Source organism: Protopterus annectens, chromosome 1.part2 (genome assembly GCF_019279795.1).
Source record: "Protopterus annectens isolate FY-2018-M chromosome 1.part2, PAN1.0, whole genome shotgun sequence".
Taxonomy (NCBI): Eukaryota; Metazoa; Chordata; order Ceratodontiformes; family Protopteridae; genus Protopterus; species Protopterus annectens.
The window spans coordinates 877,328,281-877,353,810 of record NC_056727.1 but is presented as its reverse complement, the minus strand read 5'-3'; the positions used below and the strand labels follow the sequence as shown (position 1 = coordinate 877,353,810).

At 40.5% G+C, this 25,530-nt stretch overlaps 1 protein-coding gene across 1 annotated transcript in view; it reads right to left on the bottom strand.

Annotated features, from left to right (window-relative positions):
- The window catches only part of LOC122791553 (interferon alpha-inducible protein 27-like protein 2A), a 186,704-nt gene that overhangs the window by 140,966 nt on the left and 20,208 nt on the right, over window positions 1-25,530 (bottom strand). The window contains exon 2 of the mRNA XM_044059305.1: window positions 6,682-6,714. Coding sequence (XP_043915240.1) covers window positions 6,682-6,714 — 33 coding nt within the window. The remainder of the gene's footprint in view (window positions 1-6,681; window positions 6,715-25,530) is intronic.

Sequence of the window (25,530 nt, the reverse complement as noted above, 5' to 3'; positions counted from 1 at the left end):
TCAGAAGCCTCTGAACACTGTTCAAAACTATCAAACTCAGGTTCCACCCTAGGCCTCTTATCAGGAGGGGGCATAGAACCTCTAATCATAGTAATCAAATCTTCTGCCATTTTAAGCATATGTTTCTTAGGCACAGAACCTGAAGTGCTAGGAGAAGCCCCCACTGAGGTTAAACTTGGCCTACCTCTCAAAGAAGTTTTGGAAACAGAAGGAGAGGCTCTAACTACCTTGGGAAGAGAGGGAAGAACAGTTACCTGAGAAGCCCCTCAGCCTGGCCTACCTCCTGAGAAGGCACATCCTGTAACAGTAAAGTCTCTGCCTGAGACTCCAAAGAAACTCCTGGCAAAACCTCTGGCTCCACTGAGCCTTCTAAAGAACCGACGTCCGGGACTGCCGGTTCATCAACCCTAGACTTCGCTGTTTTGTCCTTGCGCTTCTTGGACGAAGCGGCGCCGGAGCATCCGACGGCATTTTATAATTGCAACGCTTCCCAAACACTAACCTGGCACAGTCTAACCTTCTCTTAATAGTGCGTTTGTTAAACCTAGCACAAGAGCGGCATCCAACAACGTCGTGCTCAGGCCCTAAACAAGGTATACACAAGGTATGGTAATCCCTATGAGGTATCTGTTTCCCACAAGAAATACAGTTATTCACTTTTTCTGACATCCGGTTAAATACTGAGGCAAGAAAAACAAAATGTTCCCCAACGGGTACTTAGCCAACTCTGATTCGGTCTGAAACTCCGACTTCAGAAAATTTCAGAACGCCAACCTGCACTCGCAAAACTGCTTCTGCATCGGACCATGCGGCAAAAAAGACTGAGGATATGACGTCGGTCATGCGCATTAGTACCCTGACGTACTGACGTCAGTCTAATGCGCCCTGACCGACGTCAGCCGTATACTCTGGTATTCGGGCCGACTGGACAACGGACTACCCAATAGTTAGGACTGCAGCAATGTGGAATGAAGAACATCCTCTGGGAGTGAATCTGTCCCTCCTGCAAGTTCTATTAATGTCACATACCATGTTAAGGTCTTTAGAATGAGCAACTTGTGCACCATTTGACTTTTGGATATGGTGCATTTCCAATAAAGCAGCATAGATCACAGAGTACTCTGTATGAAACAGAATAAAGTGACAGTGATTTCAGACGATCCACATAGGACAGATGTGGAAGACCTTGAATTTTCCTTGTGAGGAACCTTTGTGGTCTCTCCAATTGTTGCATGTGCTTGGAAAGGTACGTACCAAAAGGGGCAATGTACTCAATTACTGGCCTGATGAGGGAAGAGTACAGAGAGGTTATAACTTTTTTACTGGATGCAATGCCCTTATGAGATGAACAATATAGGCTGCCCTTCTTGCCACTGTGGAGACATGGTGATCAAAGGTAATGTTAGTCAACCTGTGTGCTCGGCTCTCTCACCACTGAGTGTGTACTTAGTGTTATCTTGTTTTTCCTCATTGGAGCTTCTCTTGCAATTAATACAAGTACTCCTATTTCTTTTGCCCCAGATATTTCACTGAATAACCATCCTGAAAACCCTTCATCAAATTCAAACGTTCAGTTCTTTCCAGGTGTCTCCCCTGTAGCATAGCTATTTTGAACTCTACATTTAATATAGTTCACTACTCTTTTATATTTATCTGCAAGACCATTTAAATTGAGACACCTCACAGAAAGCATAATTTTCTTATATAGTTATTACCACCTTTTATGTAGAACTGTTTTTTGTTAAATGTCTACTGCCAACTTATGTTACATGCATATACTGTTCTGCAGGTTGGTCTTTTATACAGTTGTTTGTCATCCCCATTTGCACCCATGTCACATCTTACATAACATTTTGTTTTTTTGAAATACCTCAAACAGAATAACCCCCCCCCCCAAAACCTATTAACTTAACACACAAAACCATATACACATCTTATTAGGAAGGAAAAACTTCAATATTTGCAGAACAAAAGTTCTAAGTTGATGGCCACACAGCCAGGCTAGAGTTATCAAAAAAGAAAGGTTATTCATGCTAAGATGCATGGTACACCCTGCATTCATGCTAAGATGCATGGTACACCCTGCGCTATCAGTAAGTGCTATTGATTTTGTCTAGCTTTATAGCTCTCCCAGCTGAGAAAATAATTTAATACTTTCAGAAAATACTTTCTCCAAGCCATTTCTCTTTATCAAATTGCAAACCAGACAAAACTGCCAAGGGTACATTGTCTACCAGAAAAAGCTTATAACATTGAATATTCTTTTTCATTTACATGCTTTGTAATAACCATGTTGTTAACGGATAATGCCTAGGGTTCTTAACCCAATCGTCATTTCATTATGCAAGTATGGGAAAAAGTACACCAATTTCTTGTGTCATATTTTCTTAACCAGACCCTTCCTTTCCCCTTCCTCTTTTTCACTGCAGTGCCTACGTCTTAAAACTGAAGAAAGAAAGAAAGAAAGAAGAGAGAGAAAAAAAAAGCACCCATTTATATTAGTATCCCCTTTGCATTTAAAAAAAAAAAACAATTGGACTTGAAGTAATCATCTTTAAAGCTCTCACAGCTGGAAAAACCCGATTGTTTACACAGAACATTATGTCCTAGCCAATTTCTCTGTTTTTCCCCCTCAGCCAATCACTTTCCACCTGGCTGTCTCCAGTTTCTCTATCAGATTGTCTCCATGGAGACATTAAGACCAGCTGCAGAACTGCTACTTACTATACGTGCATTTGCTAGGAAAAAAAGTCCTCAAAATATTAAATAATTCTTTTTCATTTACTTTGTCTCAACTAATCAGAGGTCCTTAAGCTGGTCATTTTCCCGTGTACGAATTAAAAAAGCACATTTTAACTGTCATGCCTTTTTAACCAGGCTCCTTTTTTTCAATGCATTGCCTAGATGTCTCAACTCTACAAAAAGGAGAGAAGGAGAAAAAGAAAACCACCACCTCCTGTTTACAATCCTCATTACACTTATAGCATGCAAAGAAAACCATGCACCACAAATGCAGTACTATTAAGAAAAGAAAATGTTCCCTTTACTCAAGTTAGATTTCTCCCCCTCTCTACCCTTCCCCAAAGCATTTTTCCGAACATTAATGACATGAAATAGGGCATATACTTTAGAGGCCCTCACAAATCCAACAAAGTTAGTCCAATATTTCAAAGCTATAATTAAAATTATTGCATTGCAATCCCACATTACGTTACTGGTTTTATTACTGTTCTCCCTCACCCAAATCCCATCTCTGCTTCATCGTTAATGTACTCTTGATTTTTTTCTAGTCAACTCTTGTGTTCCCCCTTCATTCTCTCCAACCTTTTCCTTTGAAATACTGGAAAAAAGTTTCACAGGTAGTCTCTCTGTGATCTTTATTACCAGAGGAACAAGAAGCAGAACTGCCTTCTGTTTCACAGTTCACTTTTTGTTGAACAAGTTTTTCCCCTTTAGCATGCACTTCCAACAAAAAAAATATTTTGTCTCTCCAGGGAAAAATACCTTAAAGACAGCTGGATACAGCAGTTTGAATCTCAAGCCTGTCTCGATATTTTCTGAATATTGGAATGAAATTTACTTTTGCCTGGTGTGCAATGCGTAGAATTTTCCACAAACACACTGTCTCCCACTTTTAGAAGTTTGTCCTGCCACAGTTTTGTCAGAATCAACTCCTTCTACTGGTAGGACTGCAATTTTACTAATAAAAGGTCTAGGTTGCTTTATTATAGGTAGGTTTGGAGCACACACATGATGTGCCCTTTCAACTAACAATTCCTGCTGTGGAATACAAGTCTAGTGGCTTATTTCTGCTTACATAAAACTAATGCAGTCTGTTCCTTCCAGCTTCTCTGGTATAGCTGAAAATTTCACGTTTTCCCTACATGGTCTATCCTCTAATTCTATTATTTTTTAAACATTTCTTCCTGAGGGGTCTCATATTCAGCCAGCCTTTTCTTCATTATGATCTCTGATTTTTGCAGCTTTATCATCTCAACTGAATATCTGTTTAAAGCTTCTTCCATTTTGTCCTGCCTTTTGTTTGTATTTATATACTACATCAGTGTTTTGTTTACTTTGATCAGGTCTGTATGCAATTGTCTTATATCTTCCTGTAGGTTACTGGAAGTCATGTCTGAAGGTTGCATTGCTTTTTGTTGAACGGCTACAGAACTTTACCCATTTGTAGCCGATTTTTTCCAGGTCTTCTGTATTTCTTTATTCCTGGCATCCAGGCAGTGCACTTACTAGCCAGTTACTGAAATTTACCCATAAACACAAGTCTACTGGCCTTCTCTGCTGAGCTTCTCTTTTCACACTGGGAGAGCTAGAAACAAGCTGTTATTCAGTGTGCAGCCATCTTGTTAAGTCCTGTGGAACCAGCTTTGGAAACCGAAGCATCACGCACGTGGCAGAGGCAAACTGCTAGCCTGCTATGGCAGCAAAGGCTGCTTAGTTGACTTCATTTTGTGGCTGGAAGGACTACGGGACCAGTAGTTTGTTCCATGGTCAAGCTGAAAATGGCACTTTTCCACTAGAAGCCAAGCACAAGCCAGTAAAACATCAAAGATGTAAAAAGTAACTTTTCCCAGTAAAAAAAACAGTAAAAAAGCACTCAAGTTTTGGGGATGGTAAAGTATTAAACAGGTTCTTCATAGAAAAAAAGGTTTTAGAATGTTTAAACTGTCAAGAAACAAATGTGTGGTCCGATTTAAAAGTACAGTACAAGTCTTGTGACAGTTAACAGATACCCTTGCTTAAGACAGAAAGTAAGCTTAAACATTACAAATATGTGGAAAGTTTTTTCCCCAAAGGGAACTTATCTGCCCAGCAGCAGAACAGCACAAGCAGACCGTTGATCCTTGAAGCCCATAGAAGAGCGCTCTTTAGCAGCAGGAAAGCTCGGATGGGTTTAGCACCAAAACTGGTCTTTCAGTCAGCTCAGCTCATGCTGACTAGTGGATGGGGCACATGGAAGGTACCCCGCAGCTTTGGAAGCTGGCCGGTGTTAAATACCTTCCTGTCATATCTGTCAAAAGCTCTTCCATCTTTATCAGTCAACACTGGGGTTGGAAGAAGCAAAAGGTTTTAAAAGATACTTTTATTTTAGAAAAACAGCAGGCGCAGGGTCTGCCAAAACGTTTCTGAACAGATATTTAGGAGATTCAGCGCTTAATAGTTTATCAGGCTTTAGGAGCATGAGGTAGGACATCAGAGGAACAGGCAGAGTTGAGTGCGTCCTGTAGGGCCCTTATGACTGATAGAATATTAAGAGGTTTTAGGGGATCATGACAGAGGTCATAGCACCTCTTTCGATTTCAGAAGTTTCTTTTCCCTCCCCCTGAAAAAAAAAAATCCTTCAGTCTGGAAATATTATTCGCTCTATTCAGCCAACTACAAATAGTCTTGGGTGTAAAGAAAGATGGACTTTGTGCAACTCCCCTAAATAAAGACAAGCTCTGTGAAAAGTGTTGTGAGGGAGTTACTTACCATATGGTAGGATCACTTCTGCAGCAGCCTTATCTATATGGATTACATCCTGCTAAAACCTGAAGAGAAACAGCACTGGAATTTTGACAGACAGCATTTAAACTCTTTCAAACAGATGACTGTAGAGAAAATGTACTTGATAAAGCCCATCTGAAGTGATTTCAGGGAAATTGTATACAGCCTTCTTGTCAGGACCTTATGAACTGATTTGCCAATATAAAATGCATCAGAAGCACAACACACTTTTCTTCTTAATCATCCCTCAAAATTTCAAGCAGTGTGAAAAACTGAAAGCAGAGCATAACTTTAAATGCAAAAAATGCTGAACTCTGAAACAGTCTGCAAATTATATCCAGTGTCAGAAACTGCAGCGTGACAAAGTTATCGTGCAGGAAATAAGATAAACAGCACAAATTACTCAGTTTTACTTAACTATCAGTGTTGGCTGTGTGTGTGTGTGTGTGTGTGTGTGTGTGTGTGTGTGTGTGTGTGTGTGTGTGTGTGTGTGTGTGTGTGTGTGTGTGTGTGTGTGGTCAGACCTTGGTATTTTTTAAAAGTGAAACACTTCAAAACAAGCTTATTTAAATTTATTGATCAATATTTGATTATTGGGAAAGTCCGACTGGGTAGATGCCCATTTTCAGTGGAGGCTTGGGCAGAAAAGCTACAAAGTATTACAAAAAAATGTAACCAAAATTTTACAAAATTCAAAAACATCTACAGTTAAATTAGGAATAATGTGTAAACATTGGTTATGAATAATACCAACTTATATGACAATGACTTAATATTTAGAGAAATTTTAGCTAGTTTATAGAGAAATTAAAGGCACATTAGTATAATACAAACAGGAACTGCAATATGAAGCAAGAGAAAAAAAATTATGTAAGCATTAATATTTTCTATAAAATATTTTAAGGACTGCTTATCCCCTTCTCAGGGAGTCTGTGTTCCTACATCACAATTACAGCAAAAACAATAAGCCACTCTTGAGATGAGCCAGCTAAATTAATCCAGAATTCTGATCTGCATATAGTCACTGTAACAGTGAGTGAGTGATATGAATGCATCATACATTCAAGCATATTAATAACTGATAATGGAAAAAATATTTTTGCGGTCTTCAATGCCCGTTAGTCTTGCACTGTGACATCATAACACATTACATAGTAAACAAACAAAGGCACTTACCTGCAGTACCAGCGACAATTGCAGCAGTACGCACTGAAAAATAAATACAAGTTTACATTTTAGGGTACTGTATACACTCAGTCTACATATAGTATCCCGTATTTACAAATTAAGATGCATCATGTTCTACAGGACAGACTGTACGTACATCTCTGCTAAGAGTTTAAATATGTTGCCCATGTGACAACTTTTCAGGTTGTGTCTCATTTACTGTATTTAGCAGATCAAACCTTGAAACAAGCTACCTAGATTTATCCCAACATACTGAAAAGTACAGTTAAACCAGCTGAATTTCCTATAAAGGAGTTCACAACTGAAATAAAGTGAAGATACGAATTTTGTGGTAGGAATGGCCAAACACACAGCATAATTGGAGTGAAAGGATGAAACACTGAACCAACAACCACAGTAGGGTTAAGAGCACAAATGTGAATTACAGGTGTGATGAACAAACTAGTCAGAATGCTTTGGTCCATACAATACACAGCACCAGTAAACATCAAATGCCATGCACCACCCCATTGCAAGACTATCTCTTGCAGGCATGCACAGTAGGGCTTGAATAAAAAACTGCTCTGATGGCCTGCATGAAGGCCACATTGTAGCCATGCTATCACCTCATAAATTAGGAATAAGTGGACCCTTGGATCAACTTGTCAGTTGCTCAAATGGTTGGAAAATGCAGAGAAGAAAATATCATTATTTTTTTGCATGTATTATAATACAACAGAACTCTTAATACTGCATTAACCTTAAAGAGCTTCTATCAGCTGAAATAAGGCATATAATGTAGAAAGATTTAGCTGATATGGTGGGCTTATGTACTCTTTATGAATGCTCAGTAAGGCCACAGCTGTAGCTTATTGTTTTAGCTGTGCTGTTAGCAACCACTACGATAATGCAGACAGCAAACCAGTAACTTCCAGTTGTGGTCAAAACCCTCTGCTACGTTGTTTTATACTTTTGTCTCCATCTGCACTAAATAGCCAATCTCCCTCTGCATTTGGTGTCCCATACGAATTTGTATTTTATACTTTGGTATTAACTGTCCTAGGATATCTACTTAAGTTGCCCTTGTCTGTAGTTGAAAACCAAATAAACTTTTTGCTTTTACCTGACAATCCTCAAGATCTACTGAGCAACTGCAAACTGACTCACACAAGTGTGGGGGTGTGAAGCAACACCTGCTGTCCCACTACTATAATATTTCCCAACTTAGCTATACTCTTATATTCATTCTCCTATACTCCTTTTTAAAATTCAGTCTCTCTTCTTACCTTGCCTAGCACTAGCCTTAAACATTTAAACTTGGGTAGCTGTAAAGACTACATATTTTCTCCATCTTACCTCTTCTACTTCTTCCATTTCCATTTTATCACCACCCCATTTCTTTCCCACCCACATCGATGGCATCATCTCTAAACACCTCCGAGTTTCACAAGCTCATATACATTCTAAAGTCAGGGTCTCAGTCAAACGCACTTAACGCTAAAAGCATTAGAAACAAGATTGACAGCATAAGGTCTTTTCATTCTTACTTGATCCCCTTACAGTAGCTTAAGTCTTGGCTAAAAAACTAGCCATGATATACATCATTTCTTCCCTGCATATACTTATTTGATGCCCAGCCAGGCACCAGACCTGGTGGAGGAGTTATGCTACTGCACAAATACTTTAACATTTCAGTTATTTCTCAAGCCAGCGCATCCATTGACTCAGACCCCAAATGGTTACTAAAACTTCTATTCAAGTCCTCACAGCACCTCTATCTTGCTACTGCTTATCTGCCCACTCCTGCTTCATTCCACAAAAAACTACTTGTCCGTACTTTCCCCACATCAAACCAAATAAACACATTATACTGGGTGACTAACAAATATTTTTGGCTTAATAAAAGCATGATTTAACCTTAATTCCTTGCAGATCTCAGCCTACTCCTACTAGTAGACATCTCAGCTAAACCAAACCCTAAATCTAATCAACTTTCACTTTTTGGCCTCATTATTACAACCCATTCAGACAATATCGCCTCTGTCTCCATTCACCCACCCACGTTTAGTGATCATTGCCCCTATCATAGTATCTACAAAATCTACAAGTCAAATGACAAACATACCATCATTCACACTTAAGCCCCCCTTGTAAAATCCCCATTCTATACTCAAAGCTTGCACGGATGCTAACATTGCTGTCCATAAAATAACAGACAATGCTCCCTTCTGGGCACCCACTTCATTTATTTCAAGGTTACTGAAAACCCCCAAAACTGAGACTTACCAAAGAGCTCACCTCTTATGAAAGTATGCAATGAAGCCTGGGAAACGTGGAAATATGAAGCCACTCCCAACATCCTGACCATTACAAAACTCTGGAGGAACATCAAACAGGCCACCCATAGACTCAAAATCAAGCACATATAATCTAAACAAACCTCACTTCATTTCCCTACACATTTCTGTCAGGAAGTGAAATAGGAAGATCCTCACCAAACAAATTATCCAGTCTAAAGTACATACCCTGTCCATCTGGTAATCTTACACCTTTAGACTTCCTCAGAGAAGCCTTCCCACACACACTCACCTACCCACAATGTAGTGGCACAAAAAAGCCTAATCCCCCTCCCTCAAGTTTCATTCCATTTTTTTTTTTTTTAACTTCTGAAAAAATTCTACTAGGCAAGCTTTAGCCTTACCTAAACAGATTTGTATAGACTTGCAATCTGGACAATATCTGCCCTTGATTCTTGTGCCTCTGTAGAGATTTTGTAACTAACCATCTTAAGCAAATTTACAACTTTTTCCTCATCACTAATCATACCTCTCAACTGTACAAATTTTTGCAGAATATCCAGATTTTTGCGTCATATTCTCTCATAAAAGTATGGTTTTCTGGAAAAATCACTGGCAAATCATTGAGGAATGAAGTCAGAAAATAATGGTGCATGTTTGAGTTTCAAACTTCATATCCTTCAGAAAATTCATGCTAATGCATAGCCTGTTATTCTATCAACTTTCTAATTGTGTAAGAGCAATATTTAAAATGTGTCCCTATTTTTAGGCCTTTGTCCTCCCATTATGTCTGCCTTGAGAGGTATGCCACTAATACTATGCCAAATATTTGAATATATTTTTGCCAGATCAATAACAAAGGTCTTTCAGTCACTTCCATGCCATCTCCTACTCACCCTTGGTAAAATTCTTGAAACAATTATATGTAACCAACCAACTTACAAAAATATCACCTGCTCCCCAAAAAAATAGCATGGCTTCTGGGCTGATAGGAGCAAGGTGACTGCTCTATGGACCCCGACTGATAACATCTTAACCAATATGGATAAAGGAAATATTACTGGAGCTCTTTACCCATGCTTTTAACATGGTCAGCCATCCAATATTAATAGTCTACTTTCCTGGGCGAACAAAATCTCTCAGTTCCTTTCACATCCAGCAAGAGCTGCTATAGGAAAAATACACCCCCCTTACCCAACTGGGATATGAGCTCCACTTGTTTGAATAAGCCTCTGTCAATAACACTGCTACCCTTTGGACCCTCTCCAATAAAATATGTTGATTTATAGCTAATTCACCATGGAATGAACACTAATGCCTTACTTTTCAAGAGAGAGTAAATGCTGGCTCCTTACTCTTCAAAATACTCAAACTTGAAACCTCTTCCCCTCTTTCTTCCAAACTTTTTACTGCCACTCAAAAACCTATAACTTAAGCAAAGTCAGTTCTGGTCCTTCTCTACACTCCTTCACTGAAACTGCACTTTACTAGTCATTGCTTCTCTGTACTGGCCCCAATGTAAATTATACAAAGCATGCCCTATTCAGGCCACAGTTTAATCAATACGTAAGTTTGGATGCAACTGTCCATCCAAAGAACATGCTACCAAACAGATTGTGTAGTGCCTTTGCCTCCCATATATCCAAGCCACCCGATTAAACCACTTATCCTAAACTGGGATTCAATCTACCACACCATTACTGTCCTAAACATACTATATATAAACTAATCCCCTCTTTCAACATACTCTTGTTAGCTTTGGTAACCTAGAAACTACCACTCGTAAGTTCACCACTACTTCCATTTTTAACTATTTCTACCTTCTCTAGATCAGTTATGCAATTGTAAATACATTTGGTTTATTAGCTCTATTAAATGCAAACCATCTACATTTGTACATTGTATATTCTTGTGTCACATTATGACGAAACCCAAATTCAGCCTGTAATTGCTCACTGTTTGAACAGTGTCCTACCTTGGTAAACAAATTTAAAGAAATAAAATGCAATCCAACAGTTTATTAGTACATGTGATTAAATTAGAAATGAAAATGCTAAGACAGTGACCTGGAGGCCATCAGTTGACAATGTGGATCAAAAATAAGAGGCAGACTAATTTGCCAGTGCAGTGTTTTGGGCCATTGAAACTGGCAGAAATCACCTCTGAAGGAAACAAACTGCTGAACTTCGAGGTCATTGTGACTCAAGCCTATAGAACCTAAAGGGCACAGATTCACAGCAGAAAGATTGACTCAAGCCTATAGAACCTAAAGGGCACAGATTCACAGCAGAAAGATTACAGTAAATTGAACTTTAACTGGCTATATAGAACCTAAAGGGCACAGATTCACAGCAGAAAGATTACAGTAAATTGAACTTTAACTGGCTATATAGAACCTAAAGGGCACAGATTCACAGCAGAAAGATTACAGTAAACTAAACTTTAATTGGCTATATAGAACCTAAAGGGCACAGATTCACAGCAGAAAGATTACAGTAAATTAAACTTTAATTGGCCATCTAAAATATTACCTGATGGAGTGGTGAAAATAACAGGCACAAAGTTAATCAACTTGTCAGTACAGCTAGGGAAATTCTCAAAAACAAGTGAGGAGTATCTAGAGGTCAGTATGACAGCTCACAGCAGAAAGATCATTTAAGAGGACTAAGCTTTTAGCTGGATGCTAGGAATGAGGACATAGTGGTAGCTGTAGATGTGGTTAACTTGGACATTAGCAAGACATCTGGCACCACCACTATGAAAAAACAGTAGTTGTGCATTAGGTCCAAATCTATATCCATAGGTAGGTACTAGGCTGCCTTAGGGCATTTATAAGCCTAGCCAGAATATGTTGGCTTTCGCCTCCCTTGGCAAAATCAGCAAGTCAGATGGCATCAAAAATTATTGTCAAGGGATCTAAACCTCTACTGAAACAGCAACAAAATAGTTTGGAGCAACAGGTATATCCCAAAGATTCTACTACTCTGGAACAGACTCCCAGTCCATGTAAAACAAAGCTCACCCCGTCCATGTTCAAGTGCAACTTGGATCCATTAGATAGGTAATGGAAAAATATAGCCCAGGATTGCCCCTGTACTACTAAAGGACACAGGCAGCTCCCAAATAGTCCCCCTCAAAATTATCTAGGGTATGACCTTAGTTATTCTCTCTAGGGAGTAATACACAATTATCAACCATGTGATGGGTAAGGCCAGTCTAACACCAAACAGGATAGGTTAATTCAAGCCCCCAAAGGGAAACCGGCTAGGCTTAAAATGGCCCGCAAGGGGATCTAGCCTAGTACTTACCTATGAAGCCTATCTGCAGCAAAGACGAAACAATGAGATGCGAGCAAGATCTAACACAAACGTTTAGATTCAGCTTGGATAACTGCACAATGATGCACATGCAAAACAAAACTCCAGAATGGCATACAGACGGGAGAGGAAAACTGATACAGTTGCAAATAAAGGAAGTGATGAAAAACATTCAAACTACAATTTGAAGTAATGTGGCACAACTAAATTTGTGTGTTGGATGTACCCACTTGTACACAGTCTAATAAAGAAAAGGCCGTAAATAGGGCCAGAAAATCAGAAAGAATCAGGTTAGTATAATCAGAAAGATCTTAGTTTATCCCATTACAGTACTACACAGCTGTGAAGATACCATCTCACAAGAATATGGGATTGAAACAGTTCACTGAAACCGTATAGTACAGTGCTTTGTACATCAGGTTCTTTTTTTTTTTTTTTGTAAGCCATAATTTCTTAGGAGTCTACCCGACAGCACAACAGTCAAGATGTTGTTTTGTTAATTAATTGGCTTGCAGAGACTTTAGGAAATGCAGTTTTGACAGCTAGGACTAAGTCCATTTGACTAAATGAAAAAAACATACCTAGAAAAACCAAATAAAAACACTAACACATATGCCACCAAAACAAAGCATACAAGCCATTTATCATGAAATCTAACAGACTAGTACAAACATAAAACCTAACTACATAAAACAATAACCAACGCCACAACAACAGTTATCAATACTTAAAACTTTTTTTTTTTTTTTTTTACACAGAATAACTACAAAGTAAATAGTCTGTACAAAACACTACACAAAGTAAAGTACTGAGAAGTGTTTATATAATATAGTGCGTCTTTCGGCTTATCCCGGTTAGGGGTCGCCACAGCAGAACTCCGGCCCGCTAATGTTTGGTAGTGGATTTTTACATGCCGAGTTACCAGCCCTGACGCACAACCTTCAACGAAGGCACGCCCATTCACACATGCCTCCACACAGAAGATGCTCTAGCTGAGAAATGAACGGGACAACGTCTTGCTGTGAGGTGACAATGCTACCGCAGCACCACTACCGCGGATTGAATGCAAAAGAAAAGGAAAAGATTGATACAAGACATATCTATGGATGAAAGGAAGACAGAGGGTTCCAGTTGAAGCTCTGTGAATCTATTATTCTCATAATAATGGACACTGAAAGTGCAAAGTCGTGATTCCAAGACTGCTGCATATTACCGTATGTTCCAAACTCCACAGTATGGCAATTTTGGGGTCTCTCTCTCTGTGCGTGTGCGTCTCTGTATGTGTGTGGTAAAATCCTCAAATCGGAAAAAATATCCCCTACAAAAACACAATGCATTTATGATCAAAGTTTGCTACATAATTACCTGCAGTCAAGTAAACCCAATTAAAAAAAAAAAAAAACACGGATGCAGAACATAAAAATGCACATATAGCCAGATATCACAGCATTAAAAACACCTTACACCCCATGAAAAAAGAAAAGTTGCGTCTTACCATAACGTTCCATGTGTGTTGTTGACCTACGTTCATTCATTACTGATGGGTTATCAGCTCCGTCCTCAGAACAGAGCCGGCCATATGCCAAGCTTGCGTCAGCCAAAAACTCTTGAGCTGTTACCCAGCATGCCCCTCTCCCTGTTACCTCATATCGAGTTTGCAAGTTGTAGAAAGAAGCAGAGGCTACCTCTAGTCAAAATGACCTGCTGTTATAGGACAATGAGATCCACCAGAAACCTTCGGAAGGGGGAAGGAGGGTCCCTGGTCTTTTTTAGCACTAAAAGGAGTCTTGAGTAGAATCCGGATTTTATCTGGTCTAGGGGGACTATTTGGAGGGCTCTTTTTGTAGCAGCTTTGATATCTGTAGTGCTTCTTCTTCTCTTTAGTTTCTGAGGGGGACAGGACAAAGATTGAAGGGGGTGTGATGATGATTATCCATTGTACCAAAGACTCTGGTTATGACTTGCCAGGCAGAAGGGTACAAGGAGAAACGCCCCCAACTGCTTCCAGAGGTAAACAGCTGGGCAGCCTTTCAGAAGCACGGGTAGGGTTGACCAGAGAAAGAATCCCTAGAACCCTGGTTTTGCAGACCTCCCCTGCCTTGAAAAGGGGCATCCTCCATTAGATTTTACCCCTCTGCCCCTGGAGGAGAGCTCGGCACGTGCATCAAGGAAAGGGCCCTGTGACTTCTTATGCCACATCTTTCCACTCCTCCGATTTCTGGAACGGAATCTCTGAGGGGAGGAGAAACAGACACCAAACGGCAGATAGGGTCTTAACGTCTTGTTCGCATCTAGCCAGTCTTTTACTTTGGGTCCAAACAAAGAAGAGGCTTCAATGGAAGCATTCAGTAAGGAAGTCTTGAAGGGGTCCACAAAGTCACAAAGGTGCATCCAGGTATGCCGCCTCAGGACTATGCCTGCACTCGCTGCTCCTTCTGGGGCATGAGAAATCAGGCACATGGAGGAGTTGGAGACTGATTCAAGGGTGGCTGTGAGGACACTGTCATGGACCTCAGAGACCACTCCAGCCAAGGATTTAGAGAGCTCAGTTAAGTCCCTTTGAAGCCTGGTAAAATGTTCCAAAAAGTCAAAGGACCTGACTGCAAAGGTCGATGATGCAAAAACATGCTTTCCTAGTCTATCCACTGGCCGGGACTCCTTGTTGGGTGGATGGATAGTTTGGTTCTCTTCTGTCAGTTTCTTTTTAGTTGCGGCTGCCACCACCATGGTATCTACTGGGAGACCTCTAGATCAGTGGGGATCACTCTCAGGGGAAAATAGATCTCTGGCCTTCGGGGAACAGCTTCAATGGTGTTAGAAGCCTTCCATGCATGCTGCACGACAAGCTCACTGGCAGGTGGAGTAACCCAGGAGGTAGGGGGCCAGGCATGAAAAACCTGCAGGAACACAGACTCCTCTGAGGAAGGGTTGGAGGACTTCCAATCACCTGTTTCAGGATATCGAGGAGGTCACCACCGGACACCTCAGAGGGTGACTGTGGGGACCCTTCCCCATCACCGAAATCTGTGTCTTCCATCAAGGACTCTACCGGAGAGACCACGTGCTTCCTCTTGCATGTGCTCTTAAGATGTACTTGCTCGGAGGGAGGTTCTGGAGAGGACAATGTAGAAGGGGTCTCCTGTGGGAGGGTGTCCTGAGACTCCCGGGCCCAGTGTCCAACGGGAGTGGCTTGTGTCAACTGCGGCCCAGAGGAGGAGATGGATTCCGACAGTATAGACTTGCCTACTGAAGCAAGGGCCTCTCCTTGACCCAGAAGGCTGGCCCACCTGAGGAGGGATGGGAGCCCGGAACCAAGCACGACAGCCTCGGAACTGGGGGCACACCCCACCCGAAGAACCAGCCCCATGGTCTGGAGTCTCAAGAGGGCTGTGAAGTGGAGGAACACCAATGGCACAGCTGTCCTGAGAAGTGACCAGTGGGACATGCAGGAGAATAGGTTGGAGTCTGTGGAGAAAAATGATCACCTCCAAAGGGGAGAGATGTCCTGGAGGTAGAAATTCCTCTGGCCACAAGTAGTTGATCGACAAGGCGCACATCTTGCTCAGAGTGGCTTCTTGCATAGATAGTCCTGATCCTAACTTTAACAAATGTCTGCACCAAAGACAATGGTGCCAAAGAGGTGGTCTGCACCAAAGATAATGGTTGTGAAGAGGTCTGCACCAATTCCAGAGACCGTGCCGAATATGTCTGCGCCGAGGACTTCGTTGCTGAAAAAGGTGTGGATGTCTTATTAGTCGGAGATAAAGTCAATTCCAATGGTTGCCAGTTTCAATTCTAGAGTCTCTGCTCCTAGGGTCTCCAGCGGGAGACTATAGAAGAGACCTCGAGGACATCTCAGCAGGACTTTTTTTTTGGTGGGGCTTCAAAGGAGGCGATGAAACCTCCGGCCCAGAGATGGTCTCGCTAAAGGAGACCCTTTAAAATCACTTATTTTTCCTCTCATTCAAGGTACGATTAGAACAAATTCTTACATAACCCACACGGAACAGTGAGGTGGGAAGACACCCAAACAGTATGCACACAAAACATATGCATCTAAACACCTTTAAAAAAACAGGACTTCCTTTGAATAACTAAGTCTGACCAAAAAAGGAAGAAGCAAAAATTACCAACAATGGTATGAGAGAGGCTAGTCAAGGGGGTACAGAAGAAGAGATTATCAGCATTGTTAACAAGGTTACCTAAAAAAGTAATAAATATTTCGAAATACTGAAAAATAATGCGATAACCAAGTCTTTATCTTACCCGATTAACAAAACTTGGTAAACTGGTAAAATATCTGACAAAATATCGAACAAATATACTTAGCTCAAGAGAAGTGGCTTGACACGGCTGATAGGCAAAGTGGCAAATGAGATCTGAGTAACAGGGAGAGGGGCATGCTGGGTAACATCTTAGCTCAAGAGTTTTTGGCTGACGCAAGCTTTGCATATAGCCGGCTTGGTTCCGAGGACAGAACCGATAACCCATCAGTAATGACTGAACGAAGATCAACATCAGATACAACATTACCAACATACACAGCACTAAAATGGACCAATACATGCATACAAGTCAACACAAAAACATAAATCAAACAATGCCACAAAACACTCTGCACAAATACAACATAAACATACTCTTACAATACCACAATAAAAAAAACAAACTCATTTTGTGTAGTCCTGTTTACAGTAGTGAAGTACAGTCAAGTGTACAACCCCCAAAGGACCTACATTATAAAACTAGGTTACCACAAAGCTATACCTCTATATCTACAGCAACACATCTGTGCATAAACTAATATAAAAACTCTAGCCAACTGTGAACATAAAATCTTAACCTTCAAATAAATCAAAATAAATAACAGTTGCAACATAATGCAACAAGACACAAAATGCACTAAAAATAGCCATAAAAAAAAAAAAAAAAAAAATAGAAAGGCCTTCCAGGTAAAGACTTTTCCAATGAAGCCATGCCACCAAAAACAAACTATATCACTATATTTTAAACTTAGCTAGACCCCAACCCAAACCTAAACTTTAAACACACCAATATCAACACAGTTGTTAAAATAAAAATCATGCAAAAAAAAAAAAAGTTATAAAAAACACTACCCTAACTTCCCCATAGAATCCTCCAGTTCTGCAAGATGAGCAAATTCCTGGCCAATTAAAACAAAAACAGATTACTACACCTCTCCCGTTAAGCATCAACGTATTGGGAAGGGGTGGGCATAACATTGCAACTCTATGAAATCAATGGAAAAAACAGTACTGTAGAAAAAGCTAAACAATCAAAAAATGTATAAATGGAGTATATGGAGATATGGGATGTAATTTTATTTTATTTATCATTTGTTGACTGGGTTATTCCCACTACGCTAGCAGTCTCTTTTCAGGTGAGACCAGAGCTGGTATTTATACTACCGGGAGAAATTTGGCGAGGCCATAAGGAAACTTCTAGTCTTTTTACGCACGAGATGAGTTTCATGGTGACACTTCCTGTCTTCTGGTTTGGATGCATAGGCAGCTCAGATGAACAAAAATTTTATTAGTTGATCAAGCATGGGCAGGATACTGTTAATGGAATTCATGTTTCTGGTGTTATTTGAACAGTGGAAGTTATCAAATAGAACAGCAAAAGAATATGACATTTAAAAAGGAGTTTTTTTGGGAGGTGATGGCATGACAAAGAGGATAGAAAAGGCAGTAGAGCCTTTTCAAGGGCAGGCTAAGGTGGTAGAACCAACAGATATGGATTCTGAAGATGTTCCAAATGAAACCTCAGAGAAAGAAGTTACAAGAATGTGTTGTTACAACCCTCCAGTTGGGAGGGCTGCGGGATGATTTATTGACGTGTAACAGACAGTGAATGAGAAAATGGTAAGGATGCGTCATGGGGAGAAGTGATTGAAAGGATCCAGAAGGAAGTACAGCATACTGAAGGGGACACATGCTGATAGATCATCATATGCGGAAGTTGTTAAAGCAGGGATGGGATGGAATGGAGGAAAGAAAAAGTATAAAGAGAGTGAGACACTTTTTAAAGTTCGGATTGAGGAGGAAGATGTAGAGTTGGACAGATAAAGTATGGGATGAAGTAATTAAGACAGTGGGAATTAAACCAAACGAGCCAAGAGTGTTTATACAAATCAATAAAGAGACTTTTTGTAACATTTCTGAGACCAGACAGACAATGGAAAAATTCTTAGAGGAATGAGTAAAAGAAAAAAAAAATGTTCACCATGGAACTTGTATATATAAGGGAATTTAGTGCTGAAGTTGAAATATTTTAAACAATCATTTATTAAAGTTAATATGATAGAGATTTAAGGACTGGGGCTTGGGATTGCAATGCAATTTTGGAAAGTGAAAGTATGGTGTGTATTCCAAGTATTTATTAATGCTGAAGGTGACAAAGGCATGACTGAATACTGGAGACAACCAAAAATGTGTTTGTGTGGAAAAACTGATAATTTAATTAATAACTGTACTAAAAGATTACATGTGGGGAAATAGGACGATTCAAGGAATTGTGAACCAACTGTTATAAGAGGGACACTCGGGTGGGGAATGAGAAGAAAAAGGTAATGAAGTACAACAGACATGCTAGAGTAAGGAACAGAGCAAGGCAAAAATGTATTTATTTTATTTATCTATCTTACATTTGTTTACTGAGATAGTCAGACTGGATACATGTCCATTTTCAGCGGAGGCCCGGGGAGAAAAGCTCCACAGACAAACTTACATAGATTACACAGAAGTTAGCAAATAATTATAAAAACAAAGTGATTACACAATGGGTTAGTAGTGTTCCCTAGTAGGGACTCACAATTCTCAAAGACAGACAATTAAAAGTAAGAGACATCAGACTGGAAGCAGAGCTTGGTGATGTAGTTACAAGTTATGATAATTGCAGAATATGCTTTTAGTTTATAACTTAATCAGGGTTGGTACATGGGCATAGCCAATTCACTTTGAGATACTGTTTGAAGTTTTTTTTTTTTTTTTTTTTTTTTTTTTTTAAAGGAGACTTTTGGAGGATTGTAGGGTTATATAGTTTGGCAATGAATTCTGGGTTTTGCTAATGAAGTTGGCAAACAGGGATTCACCAGCAGAATTATTAGCTTTGTGGGTTTGGACCAGTAGTTTAATCGGCTGACCGTAGGGATCTTGGTTGCTATATAGCTTAATATTTAAGTGAGGTGGTATCCTCAGGGTGGTACAAAATTTTTGTGTGCTATTAAGAGTTGATTGAATTGAACTAAGCTGGGCAGTTCTAGCCACTCTAGCTGTTTAAGGTTCTGGCAGTGGTGGGTTCTATAGGTGGAGCCAGTGGCGAATCTGGCAATATGATTGTAGCTATGGGACAGCTTACCTAGTTCGGATTTGTTGAGGTTTTGAGAGTACAGGCGAGGTGGGTTCTATAGGTGGAGCCCGTGGCGAATCTGGCAATATGACTGTAGCTATGGGACAGCTTACCTAGTTCGGATTTGTTGAGGTTTTGAGAGTACAGGCGAGGCATATAAAAGGAGAGAGTAGGTGTGATCGGGCGATTGCAGTCCTAGCCAGTTGGGTTAAAAATGTCTCGTTTCCATACAGTGATCCAAGCTTCTTATTGATGGTCTGTATGGTTTTGTTGACCTGTAGGTCAAATTTGAGATTACTGTCTATGATGATCCCTAGCAGTTTGGTGTGATCATCTGGGGAAATAGTGGTACCATTGTTAGATGCGACAGAGAATGAAAGCATGGTGGATCTACTAGTGGGAAAGAGTAGAAGTTTAGTTTTATTGGGGTTCAGAAGAAGGCGTTGGTTGGTGAGCCAGCTTTCAATAGTGTTAAATGTATTTTGCGTTAAGATTTGAAAGTCGGATGGGGAGGTGGCTGAGCATATGAGAGTGGAATCATCTGCGTACTGAATGCAGGTGGCTTTCGGGATAGCAGTGTGGAGGTTGTTGATAAAAATAGAGAAGAGTAGTGGACCTAGTATGAACCCTTGAGGGACACCAGGTGAGAGGGAACTGGCTGGAGAGTTTGCCCTGCCATAGTACTGCCTGCAGTCTACCAGTTAGGTAGGACTGGAACAACTGGATAGCAGGCTTGTCGAGAGAAATAAATAGATTTTAGTGAAAGAATGAGAAGTTCATGGCTGACCATGTCAAACGTTTTTGATAGGTCAAGAAAGAGGGCAGAGGTTAGCCTATTGTCATTCCTGTTTTGGTTTATGGCAGCAGTAAAGGAATGGAGGGCTGAGGTGGTGCTGTGGTATGGCCTGAAACCATGCTGTGAGTTGGATAGTAAGTTATTCTGTGAAAGGTATTCCATTAGTTGGCTTGTGTACATATTTCTCCATTATTTTGGCTAGTGGGGAAAGAATGGCAAAGGGTCTCTATAGTTGGATATGTCTGAGGAGCTACCACCTTTATGGAGTGGGATGACATGAGATTTTCCAGAGGGAGGGGATAGCATTTTCGGATAAGGTTCTGTTGAGGATAGATATGGGATATGCAATGGTATCTGCAACTATTTGTAGATACTCTGCAGGGAGGATGTCAGCAGTGAGGGTGGCATGTTTTAGTTTTTTTTTTTAGAAGTGTTTTGATAAAACTAGTGGATATTGGTTGGAAGCTAAATTCCAGGCGATTATTAGGTAGATTAGGCATGTGGTTTAAGTTAGAGGGGGTTAGGTGATTTTCTTAGGATTGGATTGTTTCAGTGAAAAAGTTATTAACGGCGCTAGCTATTGTCTCTGGGGAACTATGGGTGTAGTTAGCCGGGGTTGGTTTGGTTGAGTGACCTGGACAAAGTAGTTGATTTAAGCCTGGCCAGAACATTTTGAGGGCTGTTGTGTTTTTGTAGGAGATTTTGGTAGAAGCTTTTTTATCCAGTAAAATAGATTTTTTTGCATCATTCCCGATATTTTAGATGGTCAGGCGGGGCTTTGGTTGTTCTCCAGCTGGCCCAGGCTCCATTTCTAGTTTTGATTTTTAGCTTTGGTATCTTTTTGTGAGACATGGTGCTGTATTTGATCTAGTTTTTATTGTGCGTGTTGGAACATGGGAATCAAGGATACTTAGGAATTTAGTGTTAAAGTGATCTATGGCCTCCTCTAAGGTTAGATTTTTTTTTTAGTTTTGACCAGTCAACTGCTTTTAATTAATTTTGGAATATAGCAGCAGCAAAGCTTTTCCTGTTTCTAAATGTTTTACATTTGGGCTGGTGAGGATTTCCTGCCTTATGTTTTATGATACAGGTTAGACAATGGTTGCAGAGGTCATCAGGGAGAGTACCAGCTGTGTACAGTTGGGGTTGGTTAACTAGGATCCAGTCCAAGATACTTTCCTTGCTGGTTGGTTTGTTTATCCTAGTGGGAGAGGTTATGGTCTGTTTAAACACAGATAAGTTTATATGGGGGGGGGGGGTCGGAAGAGCAGGGGTGCCAGTCGGTGTTAAAATCACCAAGAACTATGGTTTCTTGGGGATAGGTGTGGATAACCAGTAAAGGATATCTTCTAAGGTATTTAGGTTGTTGCCTGGTGGAACGTAGGCACAGACTATGTTCAAGTGTTTGTTTTGGTTAATCTGTAGCTTGGTTATGAGGAGTTCCGCATTATTGAATTGGGGAGGTTGAATGGTCTCTCTATCAACGGTTATTTTTGTAAAGGACTGCTATCCCACCTCCTTTCCTTGTAGCACGGTCTAACAAGTGACTATTGTATCCTGGAGGTAGTCTCTCATTGTCAGTAGTACTGGGTTTTAGCCAGGTTTCCTTAAGACACAATGTCTGAGGAATGGGTTTCTAGGAGGGCGTGTAGGTTGGGAATCTTATTGTTAATACTTCTAATATTTAGGTGAAATGCTAGGAGGGAACTAGTGGGAGTATTCATGGGTAGCTTGACTGTGGGGGTTGTGAAGGGGAGTGGGTGGGCCAGGGTTGGGATGAATGTCTCCATGTGTTATAAGGTTATAGTGACAGGATATTCTGAGCTTTAGGAGTTGACGGATTATGTTTTGTGGCTGTACAGGGGTGGTATTTTATAGAGGATGATATATTCGGTGTGCTGGGGAAGGTAAAGTGTTTGGTGTTATGTGTGACGACGTGTGTGCGTGTCTGACCATTTGGGTAGTGAATACCATGGTCAAGTGTTTGTTCGTAGGCAGTGAGATGGTAAAATAGAAACAGTATAGGCATTTGGGTAATTAGTGTTTTTTTGCTCGTTTGCATTTTGATAGGGGGTGGGCCAAATCTGATGGCTGACTGTGCTAACAGGGTATAGAAGAATGAGAGAGAAGGAAATGGGTTAAGGGGCCAGGGTTGCTCAATTATGTGTGAGGTGCTGATTGGTACTTAGGAGGGGAGTGGCAAGTCTGGTTTAAATTTAGCACTAGTGGGGGCGGGTGAAATTTGGGGGCAGGGAGCGGGGCTAACACTGACTCAGAGTTACCTTGGGCTTTTGGTTTGGTTTGTATGATTGTAAGCAATGCTTTGGGCTGTACTTTAATTTGTTTTATTCTTTTTTTAATTTTACACCAATTTTCAGGCTAATTTTAAATTGGCTCCTAGGGGTAAACTAGCAGATGTAGTCACTAAAAAGGGAGTGAAATTGCTTTACCAAATTAAAAAGTAAATGCTTGGGACTGGAACACTGTGCGAGTGTAAGGCTGATTCAAAGTAGTATACACTGTGCGAGTGTAAGGCTGATTCAAAGTAGTATGCAGAGTATAGTATAGTAAATTCACTATATACTACATACTAAAGTATAGTTGATAAAGTTCACCGTGGTGGTGATGCTGTGGTAGCGTTGTCGTCTCGCTGTAAAACACTGTCCGGTTTGATTCGCAGCTAGAGCGTCTTCTGCGTGGAGACGTGCGAATGGGCGTACCTTCATTGAAGGCTGTGCATCAGGGCTGGTAACTCTGCACGTAAAAATCAACTACCAATCATTAGCGGACCGGAGTTCCGCTGTGGCGACCCCTAACTGGGAAAAGCCAAAAAGACACAAGTAAAATGATAAAGTTATAGAAAGAGTTGGAAATACAAAAAGAATATAGTAATGTTGTATATAGGAGAGCATACGATAAAGTCAAAACAAAGGAAAATTTAAATACAGAACATATGGAGGACGAAGCGGATAGTGATGTTAACTGGAATATAGTTAAAAAAGAATTTCTATTGTTAAGATGGTAAAGGAGAGGAAAGGAAGAATATATAGAGAGATTTAAAAAAGAAAAAAGGGGCAATGATGTATATTTACTATATTAAGGGAAAATTGCTTGTAAAGTTTTAGCCCTTAATGTTAACAGTTGAAAAAGCAGAAATAGGAATTTTGGAACGGTGTAAAAAAAAAAAAAAAAAAAAAACAACAAACACACACACATGAAAAACCTTGGCTTGCTCTAGTAAGCTTCAAGACAAAGCAAATAAAGAATAGAAGTTATGTACTGACCATAACGCTCCATGTGAGTTGTTTATCTCGCCTTTATTCTCACTGATGGGTTGGAGCCAATCCTCGGCTCCGACACGGCCAATAGCAAGCTCAAGGTTTGCCAGTAGCTTGAGACCAGCCCCTTATCCCACCATGCACTGCTAGAATTACCTCAGATCTTGTTTGCTGCAAATAATAATAGGTCTATACATATATACAACCTATACATACTCGTATATCTACGAAGAAGAGTACCCAAAAGGAAAGAATAATATTGAATAACCAGGATGGCACTAGCCTCTAAGTCAGCCAGGAGGGGGAAGGAGGGAGGGACGTGAGAATAAGGGCGAGATAAACAACTCACATGGAACGTTATCTAACTTCAATATGTGAAGTTGTTAATCTCACCAATTATTCTCACTGATGGGTAGCGTCCCTAGCACCCTCAACCCTGGGTGGCTCATGGGAGTACGTTCTTCAGTACTGTAGAACCAACGGAAGACCTGTCCCTAGAAGCCTTATCTACTTTGTAATGTGAGATAAAGGTATGAGGGTTAGACCAAGTGGCTGCAATGCAAATACAGTCAAGGGGCAATTTAACTTGAAAAGCAGAAGAGGTATAGACAGCTCTGGTAGAATGAGCGTTTGGTTTGTGCGTTAAAGGCATATTCACAATTTCATAAACAAAGGATATACAATCGGATAACCATTTAGATAAGGTTGTTTTAACCACTGGATTGCCTTTGCTTGCTTCTGAGAAGGCTACAAAAAGTTGATCTGACTTCCTAATATCCTTAGTTCTGTCAACATAAAATCTGAGCTGCCTGTGAACATCAAGTTTGTGCAGCATATATTCTAAGTTGTTATTGGGGAAGAACACTGGTAGTTCAATGACCTGATTGATGTTTGACTCAGAACAGACTTTAAAAAGAGTGTTCGTTCTGAGAGATACTCTATCAGCATGGAAGATCATGTAGGGTGGTCTGATTGAGAATGCTTGAAGTTCTGACACACTGCAGGCAGATGTAATGGCCACAAGAAAAATTGTTTTCCACGATAAGAAAATCACAAGAAAAAGATGGTTCAAAGGGAGGAAGAATAAGCTGAGACAGCATAAGGTTTAAATTCCAGGGAGAAAAGGGAATTTTGATTGGAGGTCTCATATGAAGAACGCCTTTAAGGAAGGCTTTGGATAATTTATGGCTCATAATATTTGAGCCATCAAGACGAAGGTGAAAATTTGAGATAGCAGCTAACTGAACTCTACCTGTAGCAGCTGCTGCCCCTTCCTTAAAAATCATCAAAAATTCCACAATCAAAGATAGCGGAGCTCGAAAAGGGTCAATGTTCTGCGCATTGGCCCATTTGCTGCCATAAATTTCCTGGTAGATGGCTTGTGAGAGGACAAGAGAATCTGTCTTGTATCTTCTGAAATTGAATGAAGCTTGGCAATTAGGGGAAGTGGATTAGCCAAGCAGTCAGTTTCAGGGACTGTAGAGAAGGATGAAGGTCCGGAACTGGGTCCAGGATCCATGGATCCTCCAACAGATGGTGAAGAAACGGAAACCAAATCTGTCGAGGCCAGTAGGGGGCTATGAGTATAACCTTCCTTCCCAGCGATTTTGCTTTCTGTAGAAATCTGGGTATTAATGGGAAGGGTGGAAATGCATAAAGGAGACCCGGGGCCCAATCATGTAAAAGTGCATCTCTCTGGGGATGACCAGGAGGTGGTATCAGGGCAAAGTAGCTTCTGCATTTTGAATCGATGTGGCTGGCAAAAAGGTTGCAGCAAGGCTGGTCCTATTTGCGGTAAA